Source organism: Bos javanicus, chromosome 17 (genome assembly GCF_032452875.1).
Source record: "Bos javanicus breed banteng chromosome 17, ARS-OSU_banteng_1.0, whole genome shotgun sequence".
Taxonomy (NCBI): Eukaryota; Metazoa; Chordata; class Mammalia; order Artiodactyla; family Bovidae; genus Bos; species Bos javanicus.
Window position 1 is genome coordinate 66,200,188 of NC_083884.1, and position 24,025 is coordinate 66,224,212.

The 24,025-nt window shown below is 49.6% G+C and overlaps 1 protein-coding gene across 4 annotated transcripts in view; it reads left to right on the forward strand.

The window, feature by feature from the left end:
- MYO18B (myosin XVIIIB) overlaps positions 1–24,025 on the forward strand; it is a 231,369-nt gene that overhangs the window by 96,215 nt on the left and 111,129 nt on the right. For all 4 annotated transcript variants that reach the window (XM_061385190.1, XM_061385189.1, XM_061385188.1 and 1 more), the window contains 6 exons: positions 4,027–4,155; positions 6,038–6,181; positions 7,763–7,852; positions 17,998–18,117; positions 18,401–18,509; positions 23,256–23,380. In XM_061385190.1, coding sequence (XP_061241174.1) covers positions 4,027–4,155; positions 6,038–6,181; positions 7,763–7,852; positions 17,998–18,117; positions 18,401–18,509; positions 23,256–23,380 — 717 coding nt within the window. The remainder of the gene's footprint in view (positions 1–4,026; positions 4,156–6,037; positions 6,182–7,762; positions 7,853–17,997; positions 18,118–18,400; positions 18,510–23,255; positions 23,381–24,025) is intronic.

Sequence of the window (24,025 nt, forward strand, 5' to 3'; positions counted from 1 at the left end):
ACCTCTTTCCTCAGAGAGCTCACAGTCATTCATGCCAGTCCTTGCCCCCTAGACACACCAGCCTCCACCACAGGCTTCTTGGTCCTCCTAAAGCCTGTGGTAGAAGCTGTTAGTATGCTGTGGTCCCAACCTGACTGGTCCACAGGACGTTCTGTGGACATTTCCAGCAGAGGAGATAAAGCCATGGGTTACTGGGCCCCACCACAAGCCTGGTGCTGTGCTAAGCAACATCATATGTTATTCGTCTTTTCCCCTCACAGTCTCTGTTGACATGATTATAATATCCCTTCTTCACCAGGGAGGAAACTGTACCTCTGGGAAGTCAGCCCTTTTCCAGTTCCTCTCAGGATCCAGGAGCACAGCTCCCATGGAAATGTGTACCAGTCCAAAGCCCAAGTTCTCTTCCTTTTTTTTTTTTTTTGTCACACCACACGGCACATGGGATCTTAGTTCCCCAGCCAGGGATCAAACCCATGGCCCCTGCATTGGAAGCATGGAGTTTTAACCACTGGACTGCTAGGGAAGTCCTCCCACTTTCTTTTCAAAATGCTGTGGTTCTATTGTTTACTCATGGAAATATACAGCAAATTATTTAATCAGAGGAATTCTTCTTCAGCTCCAAGAACATCATCCTTTTAGACTAACAGCGGTTCTCAAGGTGTGATCCCTGGACCAGCTGCCTCAGCATCGCCCGAGAGCTTCCTGAAAACACACGTCCTCAGGCGCCGCCACCCCAGCCACACCACTGACTGTGAAATCCTGGAGCGGGAGCCCCACAGTCTGAGTTGTAACAGGCTCCCTAGGGGATCCGAGGACGTGCCTAGGTTGGAGAAGCCCGGTTCAGATCAGTGCCTAGTTACTTCATGAGTTTCACAGTCAGTCCTTCTGACCCCAGCAAGTAATGCAGAGTAAGACAAAAAGAGCCAAATGAGAAGTCACTTCTCACAGTCTCAGGGAGGTGAGACGAAAGGTCTGCAAGCCAGAGCACCCCTGATGACGCAGGACGAATATCGAGTCATGCTTGGCGTTCACGAAGAAACCATCCAGAGCCTGTCAAAGTCCACGTGTCCTTTTGGAAGCCAGGTGTGGTGGCAGACTGCCATCTTTAAGGGCAGATGCAGGTCTCATGCTTTGTCAGATTCATTGCTTCATAGGTGGGAAGGCTGCGAATAGGAGAGAACAGACTGAGCTGGTCCACACTCAGGCCCCACCACTGCCTCAGAGTGCGAATGTGGAAGAGTGACGTCTCTCTGAGCCCAGTTCCCCCATCTCTAAAATGGACCCTCTGCTTTCTGCATCCCAAGTCGGCTGTGGGGATCAGTACATTGTCATTTGACAGGGGTGGTGTGTCATTGTTTGTGGTAGGCATTTGCCAGCAGGGGCAGGATGCTTGTCAAACAGGGTAACATTTTAATGTTTAAAGAATTGATCTCCTCTAATCTGGAAAATTTCCTTCTCCAGGGAATCTTCCCAACCCAGGGCTCGAACCTAGGTCTCCCGCATTCTAGACAGACGCTTTACCGTCTGAGCCACCAGGGAAGTGCCTATAATCTGGAAAATTACTAAGAGAGAATGGCTAATTTCTCAGGAGTATTAGACAGGAGAGCAATGGCCACATTAGATGTTGAAACCTGGCCTGCAGCATTTTGAGAGCAAAAGCAGTGTGCCTAACAGTGGCTCCCAGAGATCGCATTCGGAAGGGGATGTTGGGACATTACACTCTGCTTGGGTCCAGTAGGCAGCTGGATCCACAAAGAGTGAATCACTTAGATTTTCCTTTGTGATTCTCGCCTCCAGTGCCTCACTGAGGCCTGTGCCGAGGGCCACGACATTTATGAAAAAGGTGGGATTCCACATGCCGTCAGCCTCCTGGACGGCGATGTGCTCTTAAAAGAGAAAAGAAAAGGAAAAAAAAAAAATCACGATTCTACAGAGGTGATGACTTATTCCCATTCTGTGTATGGTCGTTTCCAATTATCTTTTTAATGAAAGCTTCATACTTAATCAATAACAGCTTTGGCAGCGCCTGCCGACTTTTGTAATATACGGACTAGTGCTGTCATCACTTTGATCATTGATTTTTTTTTTAACAGCGGCTTTTGGGACTCACTAGCTTGTGAAATTAATACAGTCATTATTGAGGCAATCTGATAGGTAATGAGTCAATCGCGTCTTTGTTTCAACGAGGCTGATTGTCTTGGCAGCCCGGCTCATAGGAAGTGTTGTGTAAAGTGATGGAGGGTTACAGAACAGAGTTAATTAGCAGCAATGGGGTGCGCTAATCTCCACCTTCCCTCCGAGGAAAGGTTTGCCGCGGGGCTGGCCGAGTGGTTGGTCATGGTTACAGAAAACAGGTTTAAGGGGATGAAGACTCGCCGGAGACCCTTGGTTCCACCTGGAATCAGATTACTGTTCGGCCACATACCCCTGATGTTTGTGTACCACGTGAGCCAGGAAATGAAAGCTCCTCATGCCGACGATGTGAACGGATGCAGGACGTGGACTCGAGGTTCCCGGATCAGGCCTCAGCTTTGCTGCTCACCAGCCACGTGAACTCGAGTTAAAATGGGACATAGGAGAAGAGGTTCTCAAAATGCAGATGCCATGCAAATGTTAATTACATTCAGTGACAACCATGGTCTCCTCTGGAGTCAGAGAGGGAAGTTAATCCCCGTGTTACCATTTGGCGGTAGAGGATCTGGGCAAAAACATGCCTTTTTTAGCCCTAGGTTCTCCCTCCATCAAATGTGGGGATTGGACACTTTCCTGGTGGTCCAGTGGTTAAGACTTCTTGCTGCCAGTGCAGGGGGCTGGGGGTTGATCCCTGGTTGGGGAATTAAGATCCCACATGCCACACGGTGCAGCCAAAAATGATTTTTTAATGGGGGGGAGGGGGGTTGTGGTAACTACCATTGCAGGGGAGGGGGTTGTGGTAACTACCGTCTCAGACTCTCCATGTCAGGTGTTTTGCCTGCATATCAAGCATCTGGTTCAGATCCAGAACGTAGGAGGGCTCCGTCCGTGTGAGCCATTAACGGATAATGCCGCAGATTACCTGACAGTATCAGCGATTAAGATGGTGCTCTCCAGCGGCTGGCCACCTTTGGGGCTACAAACCGAATCTGGTGAAGTAACGCAAGAGACTGTGCTCAGAAAATGAGCGGCATGAGCGCGTCTCTTCTTTAACTGTGGGGAGGTGACACCAGGCGCAGTGACCCCAGCGCCTTGGCCAGGGCAGGTCTGGCCCCAGAGCTTCAGGCTCACTCTGAAAACCCTCCGCTGTTCCCCGCAGTCTCTGAGGGACAGCCCTGTGGGAGCCGAGAACGCACTAATCACTTTGCCGCGGGAGCCCGCATCAGCTATTGAGAGCTGAGGCCCAGAGCTGTGAACCTCCAGCTGTCTTCCACTCTGTGCCTGTGTGCCTCCCACAGGCGGCTCCAGCCTGGCCCCGGCCTCTTCTGACTGAGGAGGGCTGCCCCCACTTCCCCGCATTCTCTGCCCCTCCTTCTGAGGTAGGACCGAGTGTTTCTGGGGCAGCTCTTCTCTCCTGGCCAGCAGCACTTGTCAAAACAGAATGCATACTCAGGAATGCCACCCAGCCCGCTGGTTCTGCACCCCCTGGGGCAGGGCCTGGGAATCCTCATTGACCACACTCCCTGGGTGGTGCAAGGACCCGGAGACATGAGGGGCTTCTCAGCAAACGTGCTTGAGTCCCCCTAGGGATTGTCTGGATTCAGCAGGTCTGAGGTGGGGCCTGGGATGCTGCATTTCTAACAACCCCCCAGGTGGTGACAGTGACCACACTCAGGTGTGTGGGCCACATTGTGGAGCCCTGGGGGTCAAGAGAAGGGAAAGAGGAGGCCTCAGGAGACAAGGTGCTTTGACCATTTAGAACCCCGGTCCAGGGCAGCTGCTCACAAACATTTTGGTTGGACTCAGGAGAAGTGGGGCTGAGCTGCAGCCCCTCCCACGTGAGACAGTCTGATGCATTTGTGGAGAGTCACCTGCAGCCTTCCCTCCCTCCAGGTCTTCCTCAAGGCAGGCGTGGTGTCTAGGCTGGAGAAGCAGCGGGAGAAGCTGGTGTCTCAGAGCATCGTCCTGTTCCAGGCGGCCTGCAGGGGCTTTCTCTCTCGCCAGGGATTCAAGAAGCTGAAGGTGGGGGCGCTGAGTGTCGCGTGAACCTGGCAGGGGTGTGGGATCTGGAATAGCGTCCTCCACACTGGTCCAGGGGCTGTCATCCCTGCTTCTCACACTTGCGCTTGTGCATGAATGTCCAGTGGATATTGTTAGCGTGCAGATCATGGTCCAGTGAGTCTGGGGTGGGCAAGGAGGTCTGCCCATCTCCCATGCTGGTGCCCACACTCTGTCCAGGTGATCAGACTTTGACGGATACTTTGTAAGATGATACAGCTGTTTCTAGGATGTTGACATGAGTTTGAGTAAACTCTGGGAGTTGGTGATGGACAGGGAGGCCTGGTGTGCTGTAGTCCATGGGGTCACAAAAAGTTGGACACTTCTGAGTGCCTGAACTAACTGAACTGACATCAAATCCCCACTGATGAGAGCCTTGGTCAGGATGTCCAGAGGTTGTCCAAGCCCTCCTGGGTTGGAAATGATTTCAGTCTGTCCCATCTCTGGAGAACTTGGCTGCTGTGGACCAGCAGACAGGGCATGGGCAGGATCTGTCCACGGAGGCCTTTAGGACCAGAGGGCAGGGTCGGAGTCTGCAGTCCTGAGCCGCTCTAGGCCACCATCCTCAGAGCTCTCCAGAGCTGAGTCTCCTCTCTGCAGCCTGCACGATGCAGAACACAGCACGGCTCTAGAGGCAGACAGGAAGCACGTTTGAATCTCACCTCTACCACGTAGTCGCTGAGTGGAGGTGACGTGAGGTAGCATGCGTGTAGTACAGGACATACCGCATGTAGCTGCTCGGTAATAATACCAGCTGCCGCTGCCCTAGTGTTGCTAATTACTGCCACCAGCACAGTCTTAGTGCACGTGCCCCCAGCTTCTGTGAACGTGTAAACTCACAAATACGTACTTGGTAAGAATAGAAAAAGGCAAGAAGATTAATAATGAAAATACTGTCAGCTGTCTCACCAGCCCGTTGTGCTCAGGTAGTTTATGCCGTGGAACAATTTGAAACAGGCTAAATTAAGAGCCTGGGCTCTGCCTGCAGCGACACTGCAGGGGTTCAGATCCTGACTCCACCTCCGAGAAGCTGTGTGACACTGGACGAGTGACTGTACCACTCTGTGCCTCAGTTTTCCCATCTATAAAACGGGGATGATGATAACACCTACCTTCATAGGGCTGTAGTAAGGACTGAGCTGCTATAACATGCTCCAGGTGGTGTCTGGCCTGTGGGAGGCACTGTGCCAGCTGAGCAAGCCTTGGCTGTTGTGATGGTGGCTTCTTACTTAGCTTGATTCCCACCTCTGATTAGAATGACCTAGGTCAGCGGTTCTCAAAGTGTGGCCCCCAGACCAGCAGCATCCACATCAGCTAGGAGTTTGTGCACAATGCAAATTCTCGGGCCCTGCCCCGGGCTCACTGAATCAGACGCTCTGGGCTGGAGCCCAGGCACCTGTGTTTTAACAAGCCCTCCTGGAGATTTGCTGCACACTCAAGAGTGAGAAGCGTGGGCTTGTGTTTAAATGCACTGGAACTGGTATCTCTTCCTTAAATATCAACCGACAGCATCATTATGGCCACTGCTTCTTGTGGGCAGGTTTCAGGGATTTTCCAGGAGTTTTGCCTTGCACAGTGACTTTTGTGCCTAATCCGCATGTGAGAGTTGACCCCGTTGTATAATATTTCTACTCCTTATCCTATTGTTATTATTAGTTATTCCAGACTAAATTGTGGCCTGATGCTGAGAGCCTGACTCCATTAAAGGAAGCCTTTTTTTTTTTTTAAGTTCCCCATCCCTTCCACTAAGGATAAACCGATATCCTCCAGCCCCCTTGCCCACCGCCCTCTGCCTCCTTCAGCTGAGCTGGGAAGGGCCCTCAGTCTGCACTCTCATCCCCTGCAGATTCACCGGCTGGCTGCCCGGTGCATCCAGAAGAACGTAGCTGTGTTCCTGGTGGTCAGGGACTGGCCGTGGTGGCGGCTCCTGGGTTCCCTTCGGCCCCTGCTGAGCGCCACCATCGGGGAGGAGCAGCTCCGTACCAAGGAGGTGGGTCCACACGGTGGGCAGGGCGATCCCCACTCCCCCACCCCCTCCAGCCCGCTCCCTGGTGTTTGCATCCAGACTAGTGCCCCCAGCCCTGGATATTCTTCATCCATAAATGCTCCACCACTAGCCCTCACTGCCCCTTTACAGACATCCCTCTGCCCCAGCTGGAACAGCCTCCCTCCACCCGGTGCCCAGCTCCTCGGTAGGTGAGTGGGTGCTGGTCTGAGGCCGGCACTCCACCTCTCCTCCCAGAGAGGGTCTGTGGGAGAGTCCGTGAGCTGTTTATTTTTGTGCCTCTCAGAGGATACTCCCCCTACCCTCCCTTCAATCCCGTTAGCACCCACTTGATACAGGTAACTGTTCTGATTGTTTAGTCGCTCAGTCATGTCTGACTCCACGGACTGCAGCCCACCAGGCTCCGCTGTCCATGGGATTCTCCAGGCAAGAATACTGGAATGGGTTGCTATTTCCTTCTCCAGGGGCTCTTCCCAAACTGGGGATTGAACTCGGGTTTCCTGCCTTGGCAGGCAGATTCTTTACCAGTCAGCCACCAGGGAAACTGTTCTGGCTGGTTTCTGGGTTATCCTGCCTGTTGTTCCTTTTGGCAAAAATGAACAAATTCAGGCATATCTTGGAGATCGTGCAGGTTCAGTTCCAGGCTGCCAAGATAAATCGGATATCACAGTGAGTCACGTGAACTGGCTGACTTTCCAGGACCTATACAAGTTATATTGACGCTGTACTGTAGTCTGTTAAGTGTGTAGTAGCATTTGGTCCCCCCAAGATCTGCATACCTTAATTAAAAGATAATGCTTTTGGAAAAAAATGCACCAATAGACTTGCTCACCATAGGGTTGCCACCAACCTTCAATTTGTAAAAAATGCAGTATCTGCAGTACCCAGCACAATGAAGCAAGGTGTGCATGTACACACGCGGGCACACGTGCACACGTGCAGTACACACGCGTGCGCACACACACACACACACACACAGGACTAATGGTTTCTTTCTTACACAAAAGGTGGCATACTCTATATTCTTCTGCAACTTGCATTTTTCACTTCAAAATAGATTTTAAGAACCATGCCACGTCCTGTTTTTGGATTATTTTTTAAACTTTTTTAGTTGAAGTATGTTTGACCTACAGCATTGTACATTTAAGGTATACAGCATGTTAATGTGCTGCATTTACGTATTGTCACGTGGTTCCTGTTTTTATAGAAATCTTCCTTGTTCTCTCTTCATGGCCACATGGTCCTCCTTGGGGTGTGCGTTTTATGGTTCACTCCACTGGCCTGCAGGGGGTGAGCATTTCAATTGCTCCTGACAGTGTGCCCTGTCTCACTTGGGCGTGCACCGTCTCAATAAACAGTGGTCTTGTTCCAAGGATTTGCATCCAGACCCTAGTCCAGGCTGGTATGGACCGGGCTTGCCTGAACAGAGATGATCATATTCAGAAATGGCCGTCATCACAGATGGGCTGGCTGCATCACCCACTGCATTTGCTGGCCACTCTTGACACGTATGGAACCTGCACCTCCAGTCCAGAATGGCTTCTGTTACTGTGTTTGCTTTTGTAGGCGGAGCTCACAGCGCTGAGGCAGAAGCTAGAGAAGGCAGAGAAGTCTCGGAATGAACTCCGGCAGAATGCAGACCTGCTGGACAGCAAGGTACCCCCATCCCTCCTGCACGGAGGGGAGGTCTGTTGATGGGGAAGGTGACAGTGAGCTGGGCATGGTGCTCAGTCCCTTCAAGACTCCTCAGAATAACCCTGTGAGGTTCATGCCACTCCACTCCCCATTTTACAGAGGTGGAAACGCAGGCTCTGGGGTATTAAGTGCCTTCCCCCAGCCCCACAACCAGCAAGTGTAGAGATGAGTCTCAAAGCCACGTCATGTGGCTCCCAAGGGAAGAATTGCTTAAAGAAGTCACAAAAGCACAGCTCGCAGGGGAGAATGATCACTGTGACCCTAACAAGGTGATCAACTTCTGATTGTCAGAGCATAAAATAAAGACACACCATGTTCTTGAAGATGAAATTTACAACAAATGCAACTGACAGAGTAACCAGAATATGTAAAGAACTTCCTCAAATCAATTGGGAAAAGGTAAACATTCCAGTAAAAAAAAAAGTCGAGGGGGGGGGGGCAAAAATTAGAAATTGGCAGTTCTCAGCAGGGAAACTCATTTTAGGAGTTTAAAGGATCAGGAATGCAAATGGCCAATAAACTCATGAAAAGACTACTAACTAGCAATCAGGAAATGTACATTAACAGCACAACAGGTATCACTTAATGCTTGAAATGGGCAAAATCCTGAAGTCTGATATCGCCAAGTGTTGGCGACAGGAGTGCGTAGCAGCGGGAACTCATGCTGCTGGTATGGGTGTCAGTTGGTCTCGTGGCTCTTGAACAGTCTAGCGTCATCTCTGAGAGTTGGCGCTGCCTGTGCCCTGTGGCCCAGCCGTTCCACTTCCAGGCTCACGTGCTGGAGAACCTCTCTCACAGAAATGAAAAGACAGGACGCTTTCAGCAGCAGTGCGTCTCATGTTGAAGAGCATAAGCACCCGAAAGGGGGTCTGTTGGCAGAATGGAGGAACACATCTTGTTAGACTAAAACCTGAGTTACCACAGTGAAAATGAATAAAGAGATGGGCAAACTATGGCCCACAGGGCAAACCCATGTCACCACTGGTTCTTTATAAATAAAGTTTTATTGGCACAGCCACGCCCATTCATTAGTGTGCAGTCTCTGGCTGCTTGCATGCTACAAAGGCAGAGTTGAGCAGTTTGTGACAGAGACTGTGTGACCTGCAAAGATTAAAAATATTTACTATCTGGCTCTTTATAGAAGAAAAGGCCTTTCAGCCAGAGATATAAGAACCAATTTGGATTGCCCTTAAAAAAGAAAATGCTGAAGAAAAAGAATTGAGTACTGTTGGCTTTTGCTGGTGAACCTAATTACAATACCTGCTAGCCATCAACCAAACAAGCACTAATATTGGCAGTGACACCACCCCAGCCGCGCAAGCACAGGAAGCTCTGGTTTTGCTCTGGACTGAGACAGTCTGTCACGCTGCCTCAGGACCTTTGCACTGGCTGCCTCTACCTTTCCTCCAGATCTGCACAGAGATGGGGGCATCACATGCTTCAGATCTAGCTTCAGACTTTTCAGTCCACACACATCTTCCCTGACCACTTACGTAATATCACCCCCCACTTGACCTCCCTCCCCGTCACCTCCCTCTGTTTAATACCTGCAGCACTCCACCATCTGAAAGCTAGCTTGCATGTTTATCTACTTGGGGTCTGTCTCCCTCTGTTGGCCTGGAGACTTTGTGAGGACAGGGACTTTGCCTTGTCTCTGGCTGTATCCGAGGAGTCTGGTAGAAAGTCTATCACGTGGAAGGTACTCAGATACATCTGATGAACAAGGGAATGAAGAAGGGAATGAATGAGCTCCACCTGAACTTCAGCAGAACCCTGTGACGTACCAGGGCTTCCTGGAGACAGGCAGCTGGGACTAGGGCAAGCCAAGCATTTGCCAAGGGGGCACAATTTAAGGGAGCCCTGAAAACCTCAGAAATCAAGATCAGGAATTCCCTGGTGGTCCACCCTCATGGTCAGGCGAGGGGCAGGGGCTCCTGGAAGGGAGGGTCTCCGGTGCACCAGGAGGAGGGCTGGGCTGGCCTACTGCCCCTCTCATGGACGAGACTGTGAGGAGGGGGAATGGCACCTGAATACCTTACAATACCTCCTCTGAGGCTCCAGAGAGCCAATGCCTGACCCCTCTTGCTGGTAGTAGCCATGAGTAGAGCAGCAGAAGCAGTCAGAGAGCTGTGGGCTGGTGGGGAATATTGGTGACTTCCCGGCAGAAATTCTTCCCACCAAGCTGAGATTTTATGCAGTAATCCATCACGAGCTGTTACGTTGGACTTGGGGGTTTGCGATGTGTCAGCTGTTGCGGGAGACTTGGAGAGGAGGAGGAGGTGATTGTTTCTAGCATCTGGAGCTCCGCTCATGGGACACTGGTGGTAGAGGAGGGAGCCAGGCTTCTGAGGCCCAAACTACGCATGCTCGTGTCAGCACCTGCAGAATATCCTGCCTGGGCTCTTTAGTTTTTGTATAATACACAGTTGCAAAAAGGTGCATGAAGTCTTGAAAAAATAAGATAAAAATTTAAAGCTAAGAAAATCAGCAAAGGGAACCAAGAATCGAAGAATACACAAAATCAAGGAAAGAGTCAGAATATAGACCTTTACCATTGGCCTTAGACTCACTCTCAATACATGCCTTTCCCTGTGCTGTTCATGCCTAGAACGTCCCACTCCACCCTCCTCACCTGGTAAATGTCTGGTCATCCCTTCATACTTAGTTCAAGTGGTGCTTCCTCCAAGAAGCCTTCCTTGATGCTCTAAGGGTAGGTGGTGGTGGTTCCATCACTAAGTCAAGTCCAACTCTTTGCAACCCCATGGACAGTAGCCCGCCAGGCTCCTCTGTCCATGGGATTTCCCAGGCAAGAACATTGGCATGGGTTGCCATTTCCTTCTCCAGGGGATCCTCCCAACCTGGGGATTGAACCTGTGTCTCCACTTGGCAGGTGGATTCCTTCCCACTGAGCCACCTGGGAAGCCCACGGGTCCATTAGGCCCCCACTGCAGGCTCCTGGTGTTCCTGTGCTTCCCCTCACAGCACTGATCAGTGCCTCCTGATCACCTGCGTCCCAGCTAGACTGGGAGACCCTGTCCTTGGGAGGCCTCATCACATCAGCCCCGCCCCCAGTGCAGAAGAGACACAGAATGGGTGTGTGGAACTATTAAAAATGGGTTGAAATTTTGACACGGTGCTTCCTAGCAACCAAAGCAAAAAGAAAAACAGGATATTCCATAAGCATGTTGTGTCTGGGTTATATGCATACACACCCCCACACACCTCTGTTGCTTGAGCAGAGAGTAACTTTTCAGGATATGGAGATAATCGAGATATTAGAGGAGCTTCTCCCATGAAGCCTCATTAAAAGGGCCCTGAGGGCACTCACCTATATTCACACAGTAAATCTAGAAGGGGTCTGTAGAAATGCTTTTGGTAGTGTAACATTAAACTGCAAGTCAAGGGCGTGATGCCCCTACCACAAAGAGAATTCAGTCAGGAATCAAAGCTGAGCTTCATGCCGGAAGCACATTTAGATGACTCAGTGTTGGGATTTCTTCCTCTTCCTCCCCACCGCCTCCTCTTCGTCTTCTTCCTCCTGCTTCTCTTCTTCCTCCTGCCTTTTAAACTCTATGTAACAGTCCAACATACAAAAAAAGTGTACACATCATAAGTGCAGCTTAATGAATTTTCACAAAGTGGGCGCACCAGTGCAGCCAGCACCCCGAGCGCTGGTTGCTAGTTCACTCCCAGGTTCCCCTACCTCGTGCCCCTTCCAGCCACTGCCCTCCATCATTAACCACAAATGGACTCCTGCTGCCAAAGAATAGCGTTTGCCTTTTTTCTGAACTTTACTGAGATTCATTGAATTTGTGTGTTCCTTTGTCCCTGGTTTCTTTGATTTGACATCGTTGGTGACGTCAGTGACTATGGTTCACAGACCCCCTCTGCTGTAGACTAGTCAATTACATGCAGACACCCGTCCTTACCCTTCCTCTAAAGGAACATTCGACTGTTGCTATTTTTAAACTGTAAAGAACCAGCTTGCTCTGGACCTCCTGACGTGTGTCTTTTGGTGCACAGATCACGCGTGGCCGTTAGCACATTGGATGGAACCACTGGGTTTTAAGTTATTTCTGTGTTCAGTTTTCATAGATGCTGCAGATAGCTCACTGCCGTGTTGGTGTCCATTTGTTCCCCGACGGCTGCGGGTGAGCCTTCTGTCTGCCCCACGTCTTCCCAGCACTGGGATTGTCTGCCTTTTTCATTTAGCGACTGTGGCTGTTGCCCAGTTGTACCACCTTATGATTTTAATTTGTGTCTTTTCACGTGTTTCTGGCTATTTGGTTATCTTCTCTGACAAAGTGGTCTTTGCAGTCTTTCCTATGGCTTTTCTTGTTGATCCGTAGCTGTTCTTCATAAGCTGTGGATGTCTGGTCTGTTGTTCAGTGTGGACAACTATATAACCAGTGTGGATCCCTTCCCCTCCGTGGCTTGTCTGCACTGAGGGAGTAATTTATTGAGTGTTTTCCAAAGCCCGGTGTCTCTTCAGGCCCATCAGAGGGCAAGGAAGGGGTCCAGGCCTCCAGAACTCTCGCACCTGCGTCTGTTACAGTAGATGTGCTGCTCGTGCTTTGATTCTGTTTTTATCAATTCTCAGATGAATTATTTTCTCCCTTTGTACTTCGCTGAACCCAGTCAGCAGCCTCTCACACTAGGAACTGGCCGTGCATTCCTCTCTCATGTTCTAAACTGTGCATCTTACAATCAACGGCAGCTCAGATTTGGTGAAATGCAGCATGTTGGGGCCCAAGTAGGATTCTATTTGGAGAAAGGGCTCTAATTCCTACCTTCCTCCCTGCAAAGCTACTGTTGATTTATATTGGTTGCTTTTGCACTTGAAAGAGCATCAGAATCACCCATGAGTGCTAAGTCCACTCGGTCGTGTCCAGTTCTTTGTGACCCCATGGGATGAAGCCTGCCAGGCTCCTCTGTCCATGGGATTTCCCAGGCAAGAGTACTGTAATGGGTTGCCATTTCCTCCTCCAGGGGATATTCCCAACCCAGGGATCGAACGCGCATCTCTTATGTCTCCTGCGTTGGCAGGCGGGTTCTTTACCACTAGTGCCCTGTGGGAAGCCCTCAGAATCACCCAGAGGAGCTGTTACCCCCGTAGCTTTCCTGGCTCCATCTCTCAAGGTTGGGCCCGGGAGGGAATCTTGGGGATCGGGGTTCCTCCGCACTTCTCCAGCAAGCCTCGAGGTGACCCTGGTGCAGAGGGTCGTGCTATGTTAGGGTAGTGGGGTTCTCCTCGAACACGTGTCCGAACCCCCAGGAGGATGGGTTAGGGTGTGAGTCGTTGGAGCCCAGCCTTCAAGACTCTGAGTCGGTGGCTTGGGATGGCCCTGGGGCTTTTGTAGTTCTAGGAAGTTCTCAAGTGATGCTGAACCTGCTTGTTCAGGGCCCACACTTAGAAATGTCAAGTTACAGAATAGGTACGAATTGTCTCCTTTTACTCGGTTCTTCAATCTTGGAAGGGAGCCTCTGTTGACAGTTGGGGAGCAGACACTCCTTCAGGGCTGTGCATCATGCAGCCCCCCAGCACCGTTCCCAGCGTCTGCACCCCACCTCTCGTCTCAGCAGGGAAACAGCCACAGAAATGTGGCTGGAATGTAGTGTGCCTCGTCAGCGAGAATGCCATTTGACGAGCCTTATTAAAAAGACAACATTACTGCAAAATGATTTACGTGCTTCATTTGCAAAGGAGCTGAAGAGGAGATGAGGGGCCTCTGAGACGCCAGTTATAAATACTCTTCAAGCATGCAGGATCAGCCTGCATGGCCAGTGGGGTTTGTGTTTTTACAGGGAAGCAGCTTGACTGGGTAGGAGCACCAGGGAGGCTGCAGGAGCACAAGGCGAGGCCTGAGAGCGGGGTGGTGTCTTCTCTCTGGAATATGTACAGGACCTCCTTTATGGCAAAAGATGGAGGCCCATGTGCACCCCTGTCTGGCCTCATTAGCCCAAGAAGTTTCACTTCTGGGTGAAGAATCGCTGAGGGAACCAGTGGGGCACAGCGGGAACTGGAGATCTAGGGCAGATGTGCATTAGCGGAGCCCTGAGAGAGGTGGCTCCTGACGGCCGTGACTGTCCACTAGCAGGGTGGGCAAGGGACGTCTCACTGGGCCCCGTGGTCAGATGGCGCCCGAGCCTTGCCCTCGCCCCAGGTCTCCTGGCACCTGGTTCCGTGCTCTGGTGCAGCGCCAGGCCCCTGTGTTCCAAGGAGTCATCCTGAAAGAAGAACAGAGAGAGAAAAGGAGAGAAAAGGAAAAAAAGAACGACACGGGGAGACCAAGCTTCGGTGAGCGAGGCCCATACCTTTATTTTCAAAAGCAACTTTTATACCTTGACTTGTACATAGAGGGAAATGAAAGATGCAAAGTCATACAGAGTCAGCCCAAACATTACATCTGTTTTGTCTTTATCAAAACCAGGATTTTTTCTACATACTTTTCCCATAAACAATGTTGTGTATAATATCTTCTGGCCTTGGAGGCCTGTGGACATTTTATGACCCTTTTTTGATAAAGGCTGATCAGCCAGAAAACTTGTTTTCCCTTGAAGTGTTTCTTCTTTATTTCTCTCAGCCTCAGAAAGTACTAAACAGAGTTACATTCTCACAGAGCAAAGGTGCAGTGGGTCACAACAAAGAAAGAACCAGTTAGCTCAAAGGTCTGATGTGGTTAATTCCCAGGGTGCTACTTGTTTTTCCTACATTCCAACTATGTTAGCCAATGCACTCCCAAGTGCACAATGGATAAGGGATATGGCACTTGGCAGCAAGCACTGGCCCAATAATGAAGCCCTTTACCAGTACTATCTATTCTAATAATTTTTCATCCCTTAAAGGACTCTATGCTCATCAGGACTTTTAGAATGTTTAGGCCTTTCAAGGTTGGGGAGTTGTGAACAGTCATGTGTGTTAATTGCAAGAGTATGGCTAAACCTGTCAGGCAAGCTAGAATGCCAACGGAGGGGTTTGAATTGAAACACTCCTATCATGCCCAGGAGACTTATTAACTAAAGCCCTAAGTTGACTTTTTCCAGAGAAAGGTGGCCAGGGATAGCTCCCTGTTAATGTCAGAAGAGTTGGTGAGAGACACAAAATAGTAAGACAGACAGATTTTGGTTTTGGGGTAGATGCTCGAGCAGATTCAGGGGTTCCCTCGAGGCCTGATCCGCCTTTGCCTGTCAGGCCTCCTCCACATGACCTTTGTCATGGGTGGGATCTCCCGTGGTGGCTCCCGGCACCTCCCCAACAGCAGAGTCTTCGAAGGCAGGTCTGGCAGGCAGTAGGTGCTGGCCTCGTGCAGGGCAGGTGACTGTGACAGCCCAGGGGACCTTGTGTGCTCCGCAGTTAAGGTCCTTCACATCCCTGCAACCCACTGTTCCCCCAGTGTGGTGTCTGTGTCAAGATGTGGGGAATGTTATTTCTGTTTGACTCTGCAAAACGTACAGCAGATTCATTCATTTCTGTCTCCCTCACTCTGGCAGACCCTTGGAGTCATTGTTCCTGAGTAGAAAGAGGGTTTCTGATGATTCAGCCAAGCAGTGGATCCAGGGAGGATTCCAGAATAATTCCTGGTTAATTGGTCCTAGCGTGGTCTGCACAGGACCCTTCTGGGTTTGCAGCCCGGCTCTCCCTCATTAAACTGGCCTTCATTTTGCACCCACCTCAACTCAAGGACAGAGCCTCTGGACCCCAAAATGTGTGAAGGAGAAGGGCTTTGTGGGGATGGGGACGGTCAGAGGCTACTGTCTCTGAGAAAAGCAGCTATTGTTTCCCCAGTTTGGAAAGACGAATTGTCCTTTGAGCTCCAGACTTGGGGTCTGTGGAATTCAAAATTAATGCATTAAATTAATTCTGTGCTCTCTTTGCTCAAGCCGATTAGCACAAATTGAATTTCGTACTAAATGGTTAAGGCAGAGAGAATACTCTCCTGGTGTTTGGTATCCATGCTGATGGCAGGGATGGAGGCCATGTTGTGTGATCGGGGATGCTCCTGGAGTACACTGGCCTGTAGTCGGTGCCCACTGAAAGTGATCACTTTTCCAACTTGAATGCCTTTATGCACCCCAGAGGCTCAGATGGTAAAGAACCTACCTGCAATGCAAGAGACCTGGGTTCGATCACTGGGTCAGGAAGATCCTGAATGGATCTGGCAACCCATTCCAGTATTCTTGCCTGTAAAATCCCAGTATTCTTGTCTATACAGACTCTTGAGAGTCCCTTGGACTGCAAGATCAAACCAGTCAATCCTAAAGGAAATCAGTCCTGAATATTTATTAGAAGGAATGATGCTGAAGCTGAAACTCTTATACTTTGGCCACCTGATGCAGAGAACTGACTTACTGGAAAAGACCCTGGTGCTGGGAAAGATTAAAGGCAGAATAAGGGGAGGACAGAGGATGAGATGGTTGGATGGCATCACCAACTCAATGGATATGGGTTTGAGCAAGCTCCAGGAGATGGTGATGGACAGGGAAGCCTGGAGTGCTAGAATCTAATGGGTCACAAAGAGACGGACACGACTGAGCGACTGAACTGAACTAAAGTTCCATGGACAGAGGGGTCTGGCAGACTGCAGTCCATGGCGTCGCAAAGAGTTGAACACCACTGAGTGACTTCCACTTTACTTTAAGTCTGACCCACCTAGAACCAAGTGAGGAGCATAGCCCCAGTTTCATGAGGACTCTGCTGTACAGCATCATTTATGTCCTTCTTGGTCATGAACTGTCCACTTGTATGTTTCTCTTCTCACTTACCTTGGCATATCCTTGAACCCAGAAGGCTGTATTTGAAACAATAAGACCACAAAAGTGCTGACTCACTTGGTGTTTTCCATTTATTTTTTGTGGAAAAAAGCCAATGCAAGTGGGAATTCATTTAAAAAATAAACATTTTAATTTTTAACTTAAAACATGTCTGCCTCAACTCACTGCTACTGCTAAGTCACTTCAGTCGTGTCCAACTCTGTGTGACCCCATAGACGGCAGCCCACCAGGCTCCCCCGTCCCTGGGATTCTCCAGGCAAGAACACTGGAGTGGGTTGCCATTTCCTCCTCCAATGCATGAAAGTGAAAAGTGAAAGTGAAGTCGCTCAGTTGTGTCCAACTCTTTGCGACCCCGTGGACTGCAGCCTACCAGGCTCCTCCATCCATGGGATTTTCCAGGCAAGAGTACTGGAGTGGGTGCCATCGCCTTCTCCACACCTCACTGAGGTGGGACCAAAAACTCAAGACCTACTTCTTCTTTAAACCACACCCTCACACACAACTACGTGATTTCCAGTTTCGATTTCTTTAAAGCAGAGCAAATGGCAAAAGAATTCGAATGCAGAAGCCTACACTTTGTACTTGGAGTTTTTCCTTTGTAGTTTTTGCACCTGCACCTATATGACAGAATTTTAAGAAGCGACTCTCTTGTATTCATTCCTTCCAAAGCATTCAGCCTAGTTTTCCTGGAAACTCTTGGCCCAGTCGCATCGTACGGGTGGGTGTAATAGCTAATAGAATAGTAATTGCATAAAAGCGTGTGAGGCATGCACAGGCTGTGAGCACACACTGTGTGGCAGTACGGCTGCAGCCTGGTCGAGGCAGCGGGCCCCGGGGAGCCATCGGGGGGCTTCCTGGCCGAGCGCGTCCCTGGGGGTGGGCATCTGCGAGTGTGCGTCTTACCAAGGAAACCTGTTTGGTCAAGTGAAATGGCTTCCTGAAGGATGCCTAAGGAGAGTTGCTACTAGAATAATTGTTAGTCGAGCATTTACTGTGTGCTTGGCACTGTGCTAAGCTCTGTGTGGATTATCTCACTTAATTCTCTAAACAATTCTACCCGCTGTCCCCTTCCTTCCTAACGTGGAGAAAACTGAGCATTGGAGAGGCACCCTGTGTGGCTGAGAGTCACACAGACAGTGAGTGCTGGGCCAGGGATTCTCACTCACCAGGCCCGTAGCAGCCTGACGCCCGTGTTCTTAACCACCTTATTACGCTGCAGGGTTGCCTTGCGATAAGACCTATTATCAGTGCAAGGATGGTCCCATGGAGCATGGGCGGGAGGAGAAGGGTTGGCAGCCCCAGCGAGTAACCCTGCCTTAACCCTCCCCCTCTAGATCGCTGAGCTGACCACAGAGCTGGCAGATGAGCGCTTCAAAGGGGACGTGGCCTGCCAGGTGCTGGAGAGTGAGCGGGCAGAGCGGCTGCGGGCCTCCCGGGAGGTCCAGGAGCTAAAGGCGAGTGGTCGGGAGTGCTGGGGATGCGAGTGCCCGAGAAGAGTGGCCAGGAGGGTTGGGCCTGCCCTGCTCTGCTCATATCTGGGATACACAGGCTTACTGACTCCCATTCTGGGAGTCCTGGAGGACATCTGAGTCTTCCTAAGTCTTGGCTTTGGAGATATCCTGGGTGAAGATTGTGGGGGTAGGGGTGGGGATAGGGGCCAGTCCTGATTTGAAAGCACCTTGGGTGAGATGGCCACTGTCTTAGCTTCAGTTTGAAACCTCGAGGCCTCTCTTCCAGAGCAAGTATGAGCAAGTCCAGAAGAATCTAGGAGAAGTGGAAAAGCGGTTGGAGGAAGCCCAGCAGAAAATTCAGTTGAATGATTTGGAGAGGAGTCACACTGGAGGAGGTGAGTCCATGGGAACCATGGGATTAGACACTGGTGGAAAAGCTCCCCTTCTTTTCATTCATTCATTCATTCATTCACACGTCTGGAGCACTTACAATGCTCTAGATGCTGCATTAGGGGCTGAGATGTTGGCAGAGAAAACAGGAACAGATTTTGCTTTCTTAGGGTATACAGTTCAATGCAAGAGGCAGGCACTAAACAGATAACCCAACAATATCTACGGTAATAAATTACCAACGTGACAGGTGCTGTTTATTCATAAGGCAAAGAATGATTTTAAAAATAGTGGTTCTATAGATGGGCAGTTCATTTCAGTCACTCAGTTGCGTCCAGCTCTTTGAGACTCCTTGGACTACAGCACGTCAAGCTTCCCTGTCCTTCACCATCTCCTGGAGCTTGCTCAAACTCACGTTCATCAAGTTGGTGATGCCGTCCAACCATCTCATCCTGTGTCATCCCCTGTAGATGGGCAAGGCACCCTTATATTTAAGAATCTTTTTTATATGAGTAATTTTAATATAAGCTTTTGGGCTTCCCTGATAGCTCAATTGGTAAAGAATCCGCAATTCACAATAGAGTGAATTGCAATGCAGGAGACCTGGGTTCAATCCTTGGGTTAGGAAGGTTCCCTGGAGAAGGGAAAGCTACCCACTCTAGTATTCTGGCCTGGAGAATTCCACGACTGTATAGTTCATGGGGTTGCAAAGAGTTGGACATTAACGAGTGACTTTCAGTTTCATAATATAAATTTTTATTAAATTCCAGTGAGCCAGGGTCATTGGAAGAGATCCTGATGCTGGGAAAGATTGTAAGCAGGAGGAAAAGGGGGCAACAGAGGTTGAGAGGGTTGGATGGTATCACCGACTCAATGGACATGAGTTTGAGTGAACTCTGGGAGATGGTGAAGGACAGGGAAGCCTGGTGTGCTGCAGTCTATGGGGTCGCAGAGAGTCAGACACGACTGAGCGCGTAAACAACAATATAAATTTTAAAGAACTCAGTTCAGTGGTTAAGAAGTGAAAGCTATAAAATCGCATTTCTGGATTTGAATCTAGACGCTTTTACTTTGGCCAAAGAAATTATCGTGCCTTGGTTTCCTCATCTTTCAAATGGCTGTAGACAGAGATGATGAATGGAAGGTGTTAGCCACATGGATGGTACAGAATGCTGAATAGTTGTTGCTCACTTTATTATTATTTCTAGTAGCACTAATAGTGGGATCCTTTTTCCTGCTCATCACCCGTGGAGCAGGGACTACTCCTGGCCCTGTTTGAAAGTGATGTCAGGCACTTGGTTAGCAGTTAGATCACTCTAATGAAAGATGTTCTCAGCGGAGCTAGGGATTCCTGGTGGTGCCCGTCTTGGTCGCCTGGAGACACATCTCACGGCTGGATGGGCAGGAGGCAGCCCTGTCATCTCCTCTGCCCAGTCGAAATGAGTCAGCTGAGGAGGTTTCCTGGCGTGTCTGTCAGCCTTTATAAAACATAGACATCGCTCCTCTAGTGCCCCCAGAGAATCGATGCCCTAGAAACGTCAGGGACACTTGAAGGGGCTGAGGTCAGGAGGTGGTGGAGGAGGGGAAGGCACGTTGGCTTCCTACTCCACTCCTGTCATCCTCTCATCCTGGCTACCTGCAGGGCAGGCGTTTGCCAGGGAGGTTCATCCTGAGGAGTCTGAGACTCTCAGGTACCCGAGCCCCAACAAGGTGGGGCCCACTCAGGGAGAAGGGAACCTGTTTGCCCAGAACCGGCACAGGTTCCCCAGAAGAACGTCAGCCCCGGTTCCATCCTGATGGTGATTTTTGTGTGAACGGTGCTCCCCGGCCATTTGTCTTCCTGTGCAGAGATATGGGAGTCGGCTGAGGGGGAAACACGCTGAGCTCAGGAGCACATTAGTCACAGTGCTGCGCAGGCTTTCAGCTCAGGATGCTTATTCCAGGAAGCCAATCCCCAAATATTTTGTTTTTGATTGTGAAAGTAGTACATACTCATTATAGAAGATGTCTCTGACGTAGGAAAGTTGAGAGAAGCAATAAAACACTTTAATTATACCACTGCAGTGCTGCCATAACCTCCCCTATGGATCAGGCTGGGGTAGAAATTACTGAAAATATATGTTTTCTCACTATGCGTGGTGAAATCTTTAAAGAGAACCTCTCATGGAATGTGTTCAGCACTGAGCTGGACTCTGGGGCAAGGGTTGTAGAAGAATTGTAGTTGGGCCTTGCTGTCCAGAAATTTGCAATGTCAGTGGGAGGCCAGGGAAGCCCAGGAAAATGGTACTGGAAAATGAAGGGCTCACTGACAGGTGTGTGAAGAATGGCGCCCACGGGGAAGGAGGCTGGGGCAGTGGAGCAGGTCCTGGGCCGTCGTGGCGCCCACTTACACCCCTCTCCGGAGCACGGAGCACACATGCCACCTGAAAAATCCTTTCTGCTGCTCTTTCCTTTTTGAAGCTGTGCCATTTGCCACTTGAGATTTTTTTTTCCATGATGGAGAGATAGGATTCCTTTCGTACCATGATATTATTTATCCTGATGGAAATTTGAAGAAGCTTCAAATTTTTACAATTATATCATCCTTCTGTTTGGGTTAGTTACGTGAGAATCACCCCCGACAAGACCTCAGTCCTGCCATCCATCTGTCCGTCCGTCCATCCATCCATCCATTCACTCACCTGGCCACCTCTGAAGTGAAAGTTACAGAGCATTTATGATGTGCTAGGCATTATAGTCGGAGCAGGCGATGGCACCCGCTCCAGCACTCTTGCCTGGAAAACCCCATGGACGGAGGAGCCTGGTGGGCTGCAGTCCACGGGGTTGCTAAGAGTCGGACATGACTGAGCGACTTCACTTTCACTTTTCACTTTTGTGCTTTGGAGAAGGAAATGGCAACCCACTCCAGTAATCTTGCCTAGAGAATCCCAGGGACGGCGGAGCCTGGTGGGCTGCAGTCCATGGGGTTGCAAAGAGTTGGGCACGACTGAGCGACTTTCATTTTTCACTTTCATGCATTGGAGAAGGCGATGGCACCCCACTCCAGTACTCCTGCATGGAGAATCCCATGGACAGAGGAGCCTGGTGGGCTGCAGTCCATGGGGTCGAGAAGAGTCGGGCACGACTGAGCGACTTCCGTTTCACTTTTCACTTTCATGCATTGCAGAAGGCAATGGCACCCCACTCCAGTGTTCTGCCTGGAGAATCCCAGGGACGGGGGAGCCTGATGGGCTGCCGTCTATGGGGTCACACAGAGTCGGGCACGACTGAAGTGACTTAGCAATAGCAGCAGGCACTATAGTAAGTCCTGTGGATGTGGATACGGTCGTGAACAAAACATAAGTTTGCTTCCCTCATGAGTTTGAGTCCTCTTCTGAACTTCCTTAAGTTCCTTTTATGAGAGTCCTGGTCATGCTTTGTTCAAGCTGATTTTACGTGTTTGTCTCCACAAGTGGATTCTTCTGGAAGACAGAATGGTTTCTTATTCATTTCATGATCTCTTGTGCCTGGCATGGAGTAGTGTGAGCTTTTGGTTGGATGGAAGGTAGATGGAACAATGGATGATGGATGGATGGATGGATAGATATGGATGGATGGATGGATAGATGATGGATAGGTGGATGGATGGGTGGGTGGGTGATGGATAGATGGATGTTGGGTGGATGAATGGATGATGGATGGATGACAGGTGGGTGGATGGATGGGTGGATGGGTGGTGGATGGATGGTGGCTGGATGATGGATAGATGGATGTTGGGAGGATGGATGATGGATGGATGGATGGATAGATGGATAGGTGGATGGATGGATGGATGGATGGGTGGATGATGGATAGATGGATGTTGGGTGGATGAATGGATGATGGATGGATGATAGGTGGGTGGATGGATGGGTGGATGGGTGGTGGATGGATGGTGGCTGGATGATGGATAGATGGATGTTGGGAGGATGGATGGATGGATGGATGGGTGATGTTTGGATGGATGATGGATGGATGGTCTCTATCTTACACTGTCCATTTGTACAATGTTTTCCACATCTCTATTACCTTAAACAATGTTACTCTTTTATTCAATCAGAAAATAAGCTATCACAACCTAGTGTAGCCTGTTCTATTCAGCGAGTTTTCATCACCACCAGCAAATGACTTTTTTTTGGAGAATTTTACCAAATCAAGGGATTGTTTAGTTATTATATAGAGACATGTTGTGACCATTGTCTCTGTTGCCCTTTGCATAGTAGACACTTTAATTATTGTTCACTGATTTATTTGTTAATTAATTCAGCCATCACTGATGATGTACTCCATCACCCAACGTGAATGGCCAGTAGAATGGCCAGCTGGTAAACTTGTTTTGCCACACAGGGGAAGCTTCCATGCATAGGGGACTCTTCTAGAGGTTGTAGAGAACCCACAAATGTATAAAACAGCTCCTCTACCCTCAAAAAGTATGGAATTTCCATAGGGGGAAGGTGTATGCACACATGTAGAGAAATTGAATTCTGTAAATGACCAAGCTTAAAATAGTGACTGGTTAATAATGTTCAACACCTGGATGTAGTCAGGGAAGGCTGCCCGGAGAAAGTGGTGTTTTAAGCTTGGACTCAATGTGGGATTTCCAGATCCTAAGCCTAGGGTCGAACCTCGGGAATTCTGTTAAGACTGTGAAATTGTGCACAGAGGGCTAAGGACGGGAGGGAACGGCCCGTTCACCGAGTTTCCTGACTGGCCTCTCTGACGCTCTTGAACAGCGGACGAGTGGCAGATGCGCCTCGACTGTGCTCAGATGGAGAACGAGTTCCTCAGGAAGCGTCTCCAGCAGTCAGAGGAGAGGCTGGAGTCGGAGCTGGCGTCTAGGAATGAGCTGGAGCAGAAGGTAAGGGGGGAAGATAGTCTGGGTCGTCAAGGCCACAGAAATAGGGCAGGGTCTCCCCTCCCTCTTCTAGGTGTTGACGGAACCTGAAAAGGGGGAGGGGGCATCACCTGCGTCGCGTGTCACCTCCACTGACAGCACACGTGGAGGTCGCTGGGCGTGTGGGCAATAGTCCCCCTCTTTGTCACACTGTTAAGGTCTTTAGCTTGTTTTTTAATTGAGTTGTTTGTTTTCTGATTTTCTGGTATATTTTGGATAAGTTCTTTATCAGGTATGTCTTTTGCAAATGTTTTTTTCCTGTCTGTGGTTTTTCATTTTCTTGAAAGTGTCCTTTGCAGAGTAGAAATGTTTAGTTTTAATAAAATCCAGCTTATAAATTCTCTTTTTCATGGGCCATGCCTCTGGTGTTATATCTAAAAAGTCATTGCCAAATCTAAGGTCATCAAGGTTTTCTACTATGTTATCTTCCAGGAGCTTTATAGTTTTGCATTTTATATTTACATCTGTGATCCATTTTGAGTTAATTTTTGTGTAAAACCTGTGTCTAGATTTTTTTTTCGCTTGTGAATGACCAGTTGTTTCAGCACCATTTGTCAAAAAGCCTCCACTATATAGCATTTGCCTCTTTGTAAAAGATCAACCAACAAT